We start from the raw sequence: 14,085 nt of genomic DNA, 5'->3' as shown, positions 1-14,085 counted from the left end.
TACTCTCCAGAATTTTCTAGGTATCACAATCCAAGCAGAAGGGACCACCTTGAACACTCAGAAGGAGGGGGTCTCCCTGCCCATGTATCAATTTCTTGATCAACCAATATAAAATTGAGCTGGAAGAGAATTCTGCTGAGGGGGCTGCCTAAAGTTGAACTCATGAAATTCCAAACTTCAACAATATGCAATCTGCATTATCAATTTTCTCTGTAAGTGTGGAGAGGAAATATGGCAGGATTTTCATGCCAATCCAAGTTCAAGGACAGTCTGACTTATTGGCTGTCATAGATACAGGGTTTCAGGTGCCCTTGATACCTTGAGAAGTACTTGATTCCCTAAACCCAGTGTAAGGGGCCAGCAATGCGAGGTGGACAACTGCTTGTGTTTTTTGTCACAATTACATTTTTTTTTAAAGAAAAAGGTTTCAATTAAATCCTTGTTGTGAGAAACCTGAGGGCATCCTCGCCTTGCTCCACTTGGATCCTCTGCCCAGGTGGCCAGGGAAAGGCCATCACTGTTGGATCCTGACCCTGGGAGTGGACCAGCGAGGGAGTATCAACTGTGTGGAGAGTCCTTGAGGATTCGGGAGAGGGCACCCATAGGCGAGACATGGTATCCTCCCTTTACTAACACTGACCTACCTTACACTCCCTCAGTCTTCATGGGATATTGTCAATCTTATCCCATTTTTCCATTTTAGTTTCTCACTAAATACTGTGAAGAGGAAGAGGCAGCTAAGAGTAGTGCGCACTTCCTATTGCAGACACCAATCTAGTACTGGGTTGAAGAAGAGGGGACCGTAGGCATCCAGTAATGAAGATCAGGCATGTCACACTAATAGGCTTATACAAGGTCAGGCAATTGAGTCTAACCCACTTCACCTGCAGCCTATTGTTAATGGTAAAGAGCATAAAAGGTGGAGCACAAAATCATACATATAGAGAGAGGAGAGAATCTGCCATGTGGGGACAAGACTAGAAAGTCGAGATGCCGCCAACAATCCCAGGACTCTGTATGGAGCAGGGCAGAGAAACCAGAATACGTGTGGAGACATGCCCGAAGAACTGGCGATCTGTTGCCTGTTCGGGTAGAAGATCAGCGGGAACAGTGGAGGCTGCCGGGAGAAGCTGCGAAGAACCGATAAGTGTCAGAAGACACTGAGGAGTCCGCAGAGCTCCGAAGGGACCATAAATAAGCAACGGTCCATGAGCACAAGTACATGCTACATCTATTGAATACCAAAATGAAATAAAGCTGCTATTTGTGTGATCAAAAAAAAATGCTACATATATGGAATACCGAACTGAAAGAAAGTTACTATTTGAGTGAACTTCAATGTGTTGAATGTGAATGAACACTGCAAGTCAAATAGACATATCAAATGGCACACTGCTAGTAAAACGCAGTATGAACAAAACTGTGAAGGCATGTGAAAGATTGAAAAGTTGTTTTGAGTATTACAAGTACAAAGATAAGAAAGGCTGTCAATTATAACTGCAAACATGAGAAAGAGTCCCAAGTATGTGACAAGCCAAGAACTGGTATAAGATAGTGTTAAATGGAATACAAGTGTGGAAAGTGAAAGCCCAAGGCAGAAAAGCCTATGAGGGATCCAACAGCATTGGGGAGACTTATAGTTGTGGGACCTGTGATGATTGGACTGTGTGATCTGACTACTGCACCTAGACTAGAAAGTCTCCTACTGTGAAAGTTACACACATCTTAAATCAAGCCAAAGAAAAGTATAGGGTTACTGGTTTTGTGACCTGTGGTGGATGGATCGTGTAGTCTGACAACTGCACCTTGACCCGGAATCCCTGAATGGCGAGCAAGCTGTGAAGAAGTGTGAAACAATTGCTGAAGCAAACCTGAAGGTGGGTGAACCGGACCCAGTGTTTTCTTTTGAACTTTGAGCAGATGAAACCAATGTGACTGCTATGTTAAAGCCTTGGGGAAAGGAACCCTAAGAGTCAAAAAACCAGAGGCGGGGCGTCCCAGGACCTGTGTTTTGTGTAAACTGTGCTACATTTGAACTTGGGGAAGGAAATCGCAAGACCTCCTCTTTGTGTGTATTGTGGTACATTCAATCTTGGAGAAGGTAATTTCAGAACTTGACAAAACACTATTAAAGTGAACCTCTATTGGATCTGAATTGAACTTGAGATAGGGAACCCAAGAAGAACTCAAGCTGAAAGTACCTTGGCCTTCACTTTTGAACACTTATATTTTTGCTGAGAAGATTCCCACACCATGTTCATTTATAGTTGTGAGGGCAAGCATTGTTTTTGACACAGACAAACCTTTATTTTGGACTTGCAGACACAGACTTTTGTTAGTTTCTTTAGGTAGGGAAAATCCCACTATAATGTAGGGCAAGTTAAGCGTTACACCATCCTGATCCTTAATAAAGTTTTGTTTAGAACTGCACATCCGTTGTCTGTATCATCCCTCTAGATACCATGCCTGCCTCACATTGCTGAACCTACACAGGGAATTCCCTACCTAGTCTAAAGACTAAGGGTACAACTCCTTACCTACAAAAAACTGTCCCTCACACTAAACAACAAAACAAAACAACATTCAAAGTGAAACATAGACAACATAAAAGTGTCAACAACAAATAACGAGTATTTTGGATGACCTTCACCTTGCCTGGGTAAATCCCTTCTCCTGTATTGTCCAAAGTCAACTTACCCCAAATGTTCAAAAAGAAAAGTAAAGTCTTGAACCAGTTCTTGTAAGTTCCATATAAAACAAATGTTCATCAAACAAAATTCCACTGGTAACAGTTTTTCAGATTTCAGTTGAAAAGATCCCCTTCCAACTCCAGCCAAGAAAATAGCACCAATGTTGATCCTGGATATACTTGTTCCAAGATTGTTTTGCCACAGTTTGAGGAATAGGTTACCAACTTCTTCTTCTACAACTTTACATATGTTTATGGCATCTGCAGTGTATTTGGTATATTTGTTAGGTTGTTGCTTTCTTCATGACAACTACCCTACTACTAGTATTACTGTGGGAACAGACTCCTTGGTTCCACAGTATGCCACTATTTCAACCAACTTCAATGTAACATCCACTGACAGTATTATACACAACCACAGTTCTGAAATGTATGCTTCAACTTTATACCTAATGATGGTTAGGCATTTTAAAGACAAGACACTTCAACCTCTACAGGTGGGCAAGGCACTCTTTTTTCATATGCTCCAACAAAAGGGCAACCTCTTTGTCTCTTCTTTCTGCCTTAGGCCACCAGTATAACCTGCCTCTGCTTCAAAACATACTTTCTCTCAGATTCAGCAGTCTCAGCATTACAGATTATTTACTCAATCTTCATACAAGTACCCAGCTGCCTTCCCCAGCTTTATTCATATCTTAATGGTTCCATTAGCTACCTTGAAGCTGTATTGCCACGCTTCCAATGTCACACTTGTATCAGAGGACACTCAATCTTGAAAAACATTGTAAATCAGGTGGATAGATTTAAACATGGCTTGCGTCACTTTAGAAAGGGTTCACCTCCTGCCTTGGGTAATGCTTGTTCTTCTTGTTAGTACAACAACTTCTAATTTTAAAGAATATTTGTTCTTAATGTTACAAGATTAAGTCTTCAAAGAAAAAGCAGATTTAGGCACACGTGACAATTTTATAAGGTAGATCTTTAACCTTAAATAAATGTAAGTGCTTGTATTCCCTCGTATTATCAAGGAGATGCTTTCTAACTCCAGTTGTGAATCCCATTTTGCCACACACGACCTTCCTTTGATGTAGTAAATACTTGTAACAATTGTGAAAGTCAATGTTACAGTTTTCAAAATGTTTTAGCAATCGGTCTAACTTTAATTAGGCACACACAACCACTCAGGCAACATTAACAGTTCAACAATGGGAAATTAAAATGCTTTTCTTCTTATGCAAGTACTAGGACTTTTACTAGAAGTGCACGTGATACATTTCCATTGTTGTCATTACTTTTTACAATGATTAACAGTTTATACTTGCTTCCACTCTCACGTGAGTAACTTTAGAGCTGGTAACAGTTACCGGCAATGTTTTCGGAGTGCATCTGAATGCCAAGCTTCACTCACTAGTTTCAGTAATACTGTGGTTGCGGACTACATCACCTTCCCAACTTCTTTCACTTCTACTACGGCCTTGGGCCATCTTGGGACCCACACCCTTCTGCAGCACGGGTGTCTCAGGTCTGGCCATGACCTTCACTCTCATCACGCCTTTCTCAGCCCAGCCATGGCAAGGCAAGGTTTATGAACACAGGACCCTCTCAGATATTGCAGGTGAAATCTGCTGTCTCCACGTCCCGGCGTCCTTTTGAAGATCACACTTCCTCATGAACTGCCCGCCTAGTGCTCTTCTACTTCTGCTACTACTTCCAGCTTTCCAGCTCCTGCTCCAGCTCCTTCCTTCTTCCCTCTCCTGCTTCAGCCTTTCATTTCTCCTAGGTGGGGCAATTTGTTTCAGGTGCTGGCAATTAATGTCAACTACCTGACCTTTCCAAAGGCTGTTAGGCCTAATTGTATGTCCTCCACTTCTACATGCTTCTTCAGCCCTCCTCCTTGTCTCAGTCCCTAAGGTATTCTGGTTCATATAGTTTACTTTATTAAAGTTAGGTTTTTCAATTTCTTCAATTTGTCAAAAATCCATCAAAAGGAAGGGATTATGGGGAAAGTTAAAACGGGTTCCTCCCAGTCTTACTGGCTTGATCCCCCCCATGTGTTCCTACCGCAGTACACCACTCCCAGGGTTGGGATCAGAAAGCACCTGCCTTTCTCTGGCCACATGAGGAGGGTTCCAGACCAGGTTTCTGGGTCAATCCCATCACAGTCTTCATACCAGGAAGAGGGGAAAGTCACTGTATTACCCTCAAACCACTCCATGAGGAGCTACATAATTTTGATGGTAAGGAGATCCCTGTATTTGGGGTTACTGAAGTTGAAATCAAAATAGGGCGACATCGACTCCCCCATTCGGTGACAGTTGTTGCTCCTCAGAACATACTGTTTTACTGGGAAACAATTTACTTAGAAGGCTTTTGCCTCTGATAGATTGCATGAATCATGTCCCCTGGATCCAAACTTGCTGCCCAATCAAATTAAAGAGGCATGCCAACTATGTCAGTTTGAATTGCAACTGTCACTTAATTGAAAAACATGCAGACCAAGTGAAGATTCATTTCCAAAACACTCAAGTCCAAGACATCATTATCATATCTGTAAAAGATCAAGATTATAGTGAAGTCACTGTCACAGAACCTATGTGAATATCCTCCTGCAAAAATAAGTGGTTTTCCACTTTAGAGAGAAATACACTGGCCTTTCATCCACAGCTAACCACCAGTGAGGATCAAGGTCAACTGGTGGATTATTAATTAAATAATATTCTTAGGAAACAAGGCCTGTCTCTACACCCAAACCCATTGATAGATACCAAAGATGACATCATCCAAATATTTGTTATGTTACATTATTTAGGCAATATGACCCGAGGGCAGGCCATTACCGTTCGGGTACCGGGCCATAGTTAGAAGCTTGAGCGAAGCGAGTTCTTTAACAGAGCTGCGGGGGTATTACCTGACTGGTAATGCCCCCCCCTTCGAGGTTCATATTGCCATTAGTACCCCAGCACATTGTACTGGAGTACTAATTGCAATTGTTCTCGAGTCGAGAAACTCTGCTGCAACTGTTTCTCGACTTGAGAAAAAAAGCAAAATAAATGGCTGCCAGGGATAGGGGAGAAGGGACATGTAGTGGGCTGGGAGGGCCTAGTCACTGGGATCAATAATGAAAGCTCTGGAGAGCTTTGATGTGCTGTTGGTAGCTTTGGTTCAGAATAACCAGTCGTTGTGTGCTTGGTTGGTTTTGGGTAATGGTTAGGTGGTGTTTGCAGTGTGAGATTGAGTGTGAGTGTGTGTGGGATGATTTGTGTGTAATTGGTTTAGTTTTCTGCAGTGTGTTATGTAGTGTGTTATGTTTAATTGGGCATTGCTGAGTGTATGCATTTTTTTGGTGGTTGTAGGTTTCTGCTGCAGTGGGGGTATGAGTGATTTGTTTGATTTATCACTGTGAGTATGCAGAATATTGGAACGTTCTCAGTGGGTAGTTAGTGATTTTAGTAGTCTGTGCCCTTTTGTGCAGTGGTTATGTTATGTGGCTATGGTGTTTATTGTTAAAATACTTTATTTCTTTGGGGCATCCAGGCTTTGGTTTGTTAGGTATTATTTGATGTGGGTGTTTCTCTTCTGTTGTGTTGGCTGTTTCCAGTGTTTCATGTTTAGCTCAGTGAGTCAAAGAGCCATGTTTTTAGTAATTTTCCGAATTTTAGGTGGTCTTCTGTTGTTCGTATTTCCTTTGGGAGTGAGGTCCAAAGTTTTGCCGAGATGCAGGACAATGCTGATCCACCAAACATCTGCTTTGAGTATTGTTTTGGATCAAGGCAAATGTCGTTGCTGGACCTTAGTGTTCGATTTGGTTTGTAGATGGAGATTTTCCCTGTATATATTCAGCTCCTTGGGCGTGGATTGCTCTGTGGCTTAGAAAAAAATCTTTTTGACCGGGAGCCAATCTATGATTCGCAGTCTGATGTCTTCTCTCTCAGTGAATCTGAGGAATAGGCTTGCAGGTGTGTTCTGTATTTGTTGTAGTTCTTTGGTAAGGTAGTCCGGAATTTCAAGATAGATGCTGCTGACTGTATCTATTCTTGACATGGCAAGGGAGATGATGGTGAGTGTTCTTGGTGGGAAGGTGCAGAAAGGTAGTACCACTTGATTGTGTGTAGGTGGAAGAAATATGGATGAATGTGTTACTGCATGTAGAGACAGAAGAAGACGAGGGTGTGAAAATACTTAATTTGCTGAAGTCACAACTGGAGCTGTGTCCTCTGTTCCCACAAGGCGCAATGTTTGAGTTCCCTGCCAACTCTAGCGACTATTGGGGAAAATGGGTGTGCTGCGTCCCTGATGGAGATTGCATCTTTAAGACCTGGAGTTTGGATGACCCTGCAAGGAATCATGGACATTTAGGAGGAGTAATGTATAATTGGGTCCCAAAACTATACTTGAAAAGGGAAGGTCATTTGGGGAGTGTGGTCGACTTGTTGACCAGAGGAGGGATTGACGACAGAGGTACAACTGTGGCCCTTGTGACCCCAACTCGACTGGCAGCCTGAAGGCAGAGAAATGAGAGATGTACATCACTCCTGGACCCTTTATCACCATCTCTGATGTATTGCAGATTTCAGAAACGTTAATCAATGAGCCAACCATTCAAACTGCTCCTGGCTGGCAATATGGAGGAGATAGAGTTGTCATTGATCGAACAAGTCGACTGACTAGAACTTCAAAAGCAGATCACATCACTATTGACATCACAACGTAGATTATTTGTTATTTGTTTATTTGTAAAGCGCACCAGGCCTATGGGCAACCGGGTGCATAATCTTAAATACAGGTTACAACAGAGTATATACAAATGGCAAGATTTGCAGGTAATACATCAATACAGAATACAATTTATGAGCGATACAGTGAGGCATATATACACGGATAAGATATATTACAGGTAGGGGACCGGCTAGACAAGGGGAACCTTATGCTTTCTGGGTGAACAGCCAAGCTTTGGCGTTGTCCTTGAACATTAGGAACGAAGGTTCAGTTCTTATGTAGGTTGGCAGAGTATTCCACAGTTTGGAAGCTATGACAGGGAAACTTACACCACCCGCTTTTTGGAGTTTGAATCTAGGCAGGATAAGGCTGTGAGTTTGAGCTGCTCTGGTGGGACGGGAAGAGGAGTGAAGCGCAAGACGCGATGTGAGGTAAGGTGGGGCATCGTTGTTCAGACATTTGTGGGTCAAGGCTAGCGTTTTCAGGGCAATTCTGTGTTTTACCGGGAGCCAGCGTAGGTCAGATCTAAATGTAGAGATATGGGACCATCTGGGGATGTTGAGAGCTGCCCTTATGGCATTATTTTGAATTGTTTGAAGTTTATTGAGGTTAGACATAGATGCATTTAGACATGAAGCATATAGGCATCCATGCACAAAGCTACATGAACACTTGTATTTTATTGTAGAAAGACACGAAACAAATCCTAGGCAAGGACGAGCAGAGACAGAAGGTCTCCAGTTTACCAGGGCGATAAGACACCTGCAAGGAATATAGCATAAAATCCTCATAATTACAAGCAGGGGAGCTCCATTTTGTGGTCCACATACACGTGACCTGGAAGACTAGGAGAGTGCCTAGTCATTCGAGGGAGATGGAGTAAAACTGTTCCCATCGAACCAGTGGTGGAAAGATACAATTGCTACACAGGTTCAAAGCTGAATGTAGGCTCTCTGGGCTTAGGTGATCAGAGATGGCAACATGATGAGAACATACAGTACCTTCGTGATTGTTCCCATTGCCTTGAGTAATCCCATTCAGCCTCATAACTTTCCAAGGTCCCAAGGCTGGGAAGACATACTGGGCCTCATCACGAGTCTGGTGGTAACCCTTAAATGTGGCGAGGCAAATTTGCCGATTTTTGGCGCTATTACCGCCGGCGGGAAATCCACCGGTGGTAATAGCGCAAATTTTATCCAATAGGCCCAATGGGGAATGAGGAATTCCCGAATGGGCCCAATGGGGAATGGGCATTAACCGTTTCACCAAACCTGTGATGCGGCACTAATAGTTCTGGGGGTTTGGCGGTAGGGCTAATAGCACTGGCGGTAATAGCACCGGCGTTACCGACCAACTCGTGTGGAGGCCCACTGTGTCCAATCTTTAGCCACCATTCACGTTAAGGTACACTATGTTGCATTGGCCAATAATTTCCCTGTTAACCTGCAACTTTGTATTTGTTACATTTAGAGGTGGTTTTAAGAGGAGTCACCAGATATGACGATCCAATAACCAAACTAACCTCTATGTATTATGTATATAGTTGTCCTAAACCAACCAATACCCAACCCTGTTAGGATTTGGAGGATACAACTTGTATTTATGATGTAATTTATGGTTAAAATGGTGTGACACACGTTTGTATTTGTATTTGTATTTATTATTTTTATATATCGCCTTAATCCAAGGCGCTTTACAGTTTAACAACAAGAATACATCGAACATGAACAGCAGAAGCAATAATAATATACATGAATCAAACCAGAAAAAACAGTATGTAGAACAATTCGCTTATGAGGATGAAGAAGAGAGGAGGGGGTGGGGAAGGAAGGAAGAGGGAGAAAGAGCAGGGAGTAAAGTGAGTAAGAGAGGAGAACATAGGAGAGACAGGGAAGATAAAGAGAACTATGACAGGGGTATTAGAGGGGAAGAGAGAAAGGTGAAAGGGGGATAGGTGTCAGGGTGGGGAGTGAAGGAGTGATTTCAAGGAGGAGCAGAAGGAGGAATAGGTGGGGATGGAGCGGATAGAAAGAGGTAGGGAGTTCCAGTGTAGGGTGGCAAGGAGCTGAAAGGAGCAGAAACGAGAAGAGGCACAAGGGTTTGGGTGGACAGATAGTAAAAAGAGATCTGCTGAACGAAGGGAGCGAGGGGGGTGTAGAATGAGAGAAGAGAGAAGAGGTATGGAGGGGGAAGGTCATGAAGAGATTTAAAGACAAAAGAAGTGAAATTTAAGTTTGTAGAACAAGAACCTCTGGAATGCTATGCTGTTCCAATGTGATCCCTGTCACTTTGATAATAAAGACAATAAACTTTGCCCTATGGTTAAATCTTCCATTCTTGCATCAGGGATTTTGTTGGGGCCCAAGTACCCTCTTGCTTGTAATCAGGGTAGCTGCTAAGAGTGCCCCTGCAACTCTTTCACAATTTTAATAATCCCATGTCACGTATATTAATTCTTTGTTCTAATAATTTCAAGATGTGTCATGAAATTGTATGGTTTTATGTCATAGTTCTGAATTACAGCTAATTTGAATTCAATTGAAAATACTTAACCAGTCAAAAAGTGAGAGGTCAGGATGACATGGCATGACATTCCAATAATAAAATTAGAAATTGACATGGAATGAGGAGAACGCCTGAATTGAAGGCTGCAGAGGAGGATAAAACATTTTCCAAATTTATGAGAGCTGAGCTTAAATATTATCTGGAAGTGATTGGGCTTTATTCATGATTAAAACGTGTAACTGAGGCAGACCTGCATTCCTAGAGGAGGGAGAAGAAATAGACAAGAAGAAATCCGCTGACTGGGAATTCCCTAGGAAATTGAGGGTCTCTGCTGGTCCTGTGCCTGAAATAATTATTCAAAAGTCAGTATATAAATTCCACATTTATTTTAGATATAGGTCCTCTAGAACTATGTCTCTGTTAAGTCACAGGAGAGGTTGGACTGGGAGATAACTTTCACTGGGGGAAGCTCATTCCAAATAGAATACTTGAGCATGTAAAGTGGGAACTGCACTTTACTTTCTCAAATAGGAAAAAAAAACATTTCTATGCAGATAAAGTGCAGCTCTTTGAAAATTCAAAACCAGCCAAATGAGACCTGCTAATTCTCACGGTTGTAGACTTACACTGGATTTGTGGAAGGGTGCACCACATTACCACATTTCCAGGATTTCTTGATAATGTGTGACCTGTGAAAAGCAGAGATATTTAAAAGGACAGATTGGGGAAGACAAGAGATTAGCTGTTTCACTACCAGTCCCATAGAAAATTATGCCAAAGTAAATTACATTAACTTCTCACTCATACAATCACAGAGTGGTGTGAGGACCCTGCACCAGTGGGACCGATCTGCAGAGTAAAGTGTGGAGGGGTATTTATTCCTTCATCAGCAAATCATGAAACTATATTCCTATGTTGAATGTGTCGACCAGTACATTGAGCATACTAAATTGATAGCACAATATCCCTAAACACATTCTCGTAGGCCCTAATGCAAGGTATCTTAATGTGTGTTTTATTTCCATGCATATGGTAGAAACCAACAGTACTATATCTACATGAGATTGCATTACTTAGGGGCAATCCTTATTAAATGTAATTCATATATCAACGTCGGGTTTCTATGTAACCGTTCCCTTGTTATTGATATCAGAGAAAATAAAATATTTTAAAATCATCATTTTATAAAAAAATTAATTGAATTGTGGTTAACTGAGGTAAGCTTTAACACACTTGCCAATAAGAAGCAATGTTGTCAATGTATTAAGTTTGCTGCTTAGAAGTGGCATTGGTTATTGAATGACTGCTTGTGTGCATGTAATTTATATAATGGTAAGCTCGCTCAGCAGATTGCATGCTCTGTGATCTGTGTGTGATCTGCAGGTGGCAGGTTTAATTCCTGGCAAAGCCAACCCAGCCTTTCATCCATCCAAAGTCAATACATGAGCTCCAACTTCAGTTGGGTGATAATTGTATGTAAATATGTTCTTTGTACAGCGGTTTGGTGAAAGCATTATATAAATAACAAATCATTATCATTCTCATAATTGAGAATTACACAGGCAGGCCATTTTTTGTTTCTGTAAACCGGTTACAAATGTATCCATATTTTATTGTGGTGACTTCCCCAACATTAACATAGTGGACCACCTTACAAGAGATTTCATTTCAATAAAACAAAATGTTGGTTCTTAATGCAGCCTATTTCTTGTCCCAGAATTGTGATATTTGGCGGTGTATATTTGGCGGTGTTAAATTAGCGATACCCACTTACTGATGAAGAGTCTAAGATACATAACATATTACATGGAAACAATTCAAACTTGAGTCACTTACAGATATGATTTGGTCTCCTCGCTGCAGCTCTCTGCTGAGATCTGCTGGTCCTCCGGCTAGGATGAACGAGATGAAAATCCCCTCACCATCTTCTCCTCCCACAATGTTGAACCCTAATCCAGTTGACCCTTTGTGCAGTATGATTTTTCGAGGTTCTCTGTTAAAATAAAGAACAATGCATGAGTTTTGCGGAGGTGAACATTCACTGTTTTCTCTTCTAGAAAACACAGTCCGGACAAGAAGTTGAAATTAGAAAGATCATTTCCATATTTATTTTCTCTTTACAGAAAAGAAGGTTTTCTATCTCGAAATAATATTTCCATGGGTAATGCTCCATTTTAAAAATGTCTTATTTGCTTTCATTCTTTCATATTTACATGGATATATGCTTTAATAATGAATACGTTCATTGTAGCCTTAAATGCCATGTTTTCTGCAGTTATTTTTAGTTAAGTATATGAAATGTCACGTTTTGTGAATTTCATAGTGCATTTAGTAGGTATAACATGTTTTTATTTGTGAAGATATGATGTTGCATTGTGAAGGCCCAGAGGGGGCCATATTACATGTGGTGTGAGTTGATACATGAAGGGCATAAAGCAAGGCATAATGCCTTCATGGCTTGATTTACCACTCAACCACATTTTGAATTACTTTGAAGGGTGAGAAGGGGCACGAAACAGAGTGCACATCTCTGCTGTGCTTTCCACCTCCGTCTTTGAAATGCACAGTTTATCTTACACATGCAAAAGATTTCCGGGCATGCGCAAAACAAATGTATTCCTGCGGAAACCACCTCCATTTAGCATCTGGTAACAGGAGACAGATTCCCCAGGAATCCTTTGGTAAATGCCATCTGCAAAGTTTATTTTGCAGGGAGCATCTTCATTTGTTACAAACCGGAGTGTAAAATGGAAGAGTAAAGGGCAATGTTTAGCATTTCATGCATGTGACCTAACAAAATGCAAATCCTGACGTTGGTGGTACCCAGCATGCAATTGACAGTTTTAAAAGACCCAAGTGGCAGAATATTGTCTAAAGAGTTGTATTCTAGCCGAAAACCAGCCGCCTCTCCTTCCCTGAGAATCCCTGAATAAGTGGAAACAGAACACTCACCAGCTTCACTCATGGCATAAGTGCACTTTAGGGGGAGGATGAGGCCACAAGATAAACCGGCATTGGCAAAGCCAAGAATTTAGGCGGGTGTGGAATCTGCAAGACAATACTATAATGTACTATTGAACCATAAAATGGTAATAGCTGTGAAAAGGTATGATTACAGGGCTATATAATAACAGTGCCTGGCAGATGCCGATCTAATACCTATTCACAATAGACAACTTTTGGCTTTGTCAATGCTTGTTTTAACAGGACTTAAGTGCAAGGAACAGCTATAAATCAAGTGACTGAAGGCACACTTTGTTAGGACATTACCTTTATAGCTGCAATTAAGACAGTAACCCAGGGTTGTCCAACTCCGGACCTCGAGGACTCGAATCCTAATGGGTTTTCAGGCTATCCCTCATTAATATTCATGAAGAAAAATGTACATACATTTAGAATCATTGTATGCAAATGTATCTCATGAATATTAATGAGGGGTAACCTGAAAACCCAGTATGGATCCGGCTCCCAAGGCCTGGAGATGGACAACCATGAATTAACCAATTATATGTCTTGGGAGGATAGCTCATTGGCAAGGCGCTCGCCTTGGAAAAGAGACGATGTGGGGCAACAGAGGTTCGATCCCCGGGTCCGCACTTAGAAACGTCTAGGTATTAAGCACGTTATTAATATATAAGGTGTTTCAAGGTCCCACAAGACAAAAGAGAGGTTGGGGGGGGGCAGGGATGAAGAATAACAAAAAACGGTCCTACTAGGCTATGTGTCATTCAGATCATGCAAGTGCAGTAACAAGAAGTGCATGGGAGTGGGGGGGGATTGCCCATCAGAGCTGAATGTGTTAATGCTAAAATGGGAAGTGTGGATAGGATGCAAGTGCTGGTGCATGGGGAGAGAGGGGGGAAGAGAGCCCCCATGGCTAGTGGCTGGGTGAGTGATGCAGGGAGGCCAAGTGGATAAGTGCCTTGGGAAGCAGGGAGTGCAGGGAGTGCAGGGAATGATGGTCCACATGCTAAGTGCGAGGACAGGGCTGGATCGGGATCAGTATGGGTGTAGGCTCCTGCCAGGCTAGTACAGTGGAGGGGGCCTGGTAGGGCAAATGCAGGTTTGGGGAGGAGCAGGCGAGAACAAAGTGCTGAGGTAGACTGCGCAAGGAGGGCCTGGTGGACCGTAAGACTTAGAAGGAACCAGGCAGCCCGTCAAAATGTGGCAGAGTG

At 42.1% G+C, this 14,085-nt stretch overlaps 1 protein-coding gene across 6 annotated transcripts in view; it reads right to left on the bottom strand.

Annotated features, from left to right (window-relative positions):
* Positions 1-14,085, bottom strand: part of DLG2 (discs large MAGUK scaffold protein 2) — a 5,493,568-nt gene that overhangs the window by 2,170,443 nt on the left and 3,309,040 nt on the right. For all 6 annotated transcript variants that reach the window (XM_069639853.1, XM_069639851.1, XM_069639850.1 and 3 more), the window contains one exon: positions 11,747-11,903. In XM_069639853.1, coding sequence (XP_069495954.1) covers positions 11,747-11,903 — 157 coding nt within the window. The remainder of the gene's footprint in view (positions 1-11,746; positions 11,904-14,085) is intronic.

The sequence above is a fragment of the Ambystoma mexicanum genome, chromosome 7q (genome assembly GCF_040938575.1).
Source record: "Ambystoma mexicanum isolate Mex_15411 chromosome 7q, UKY_AmexF1_1, whole genome shotgun sequence".
Lineage (NCBI taxonomy): Eukaryota > Metazoa > Chordata > Amphibia > Caudata > Ambystomatidae > Ambystoma > Ambystoma mexicanum.
This window is presented reverse-complemented; position numbering and strand designations above follow the sequence as displayed.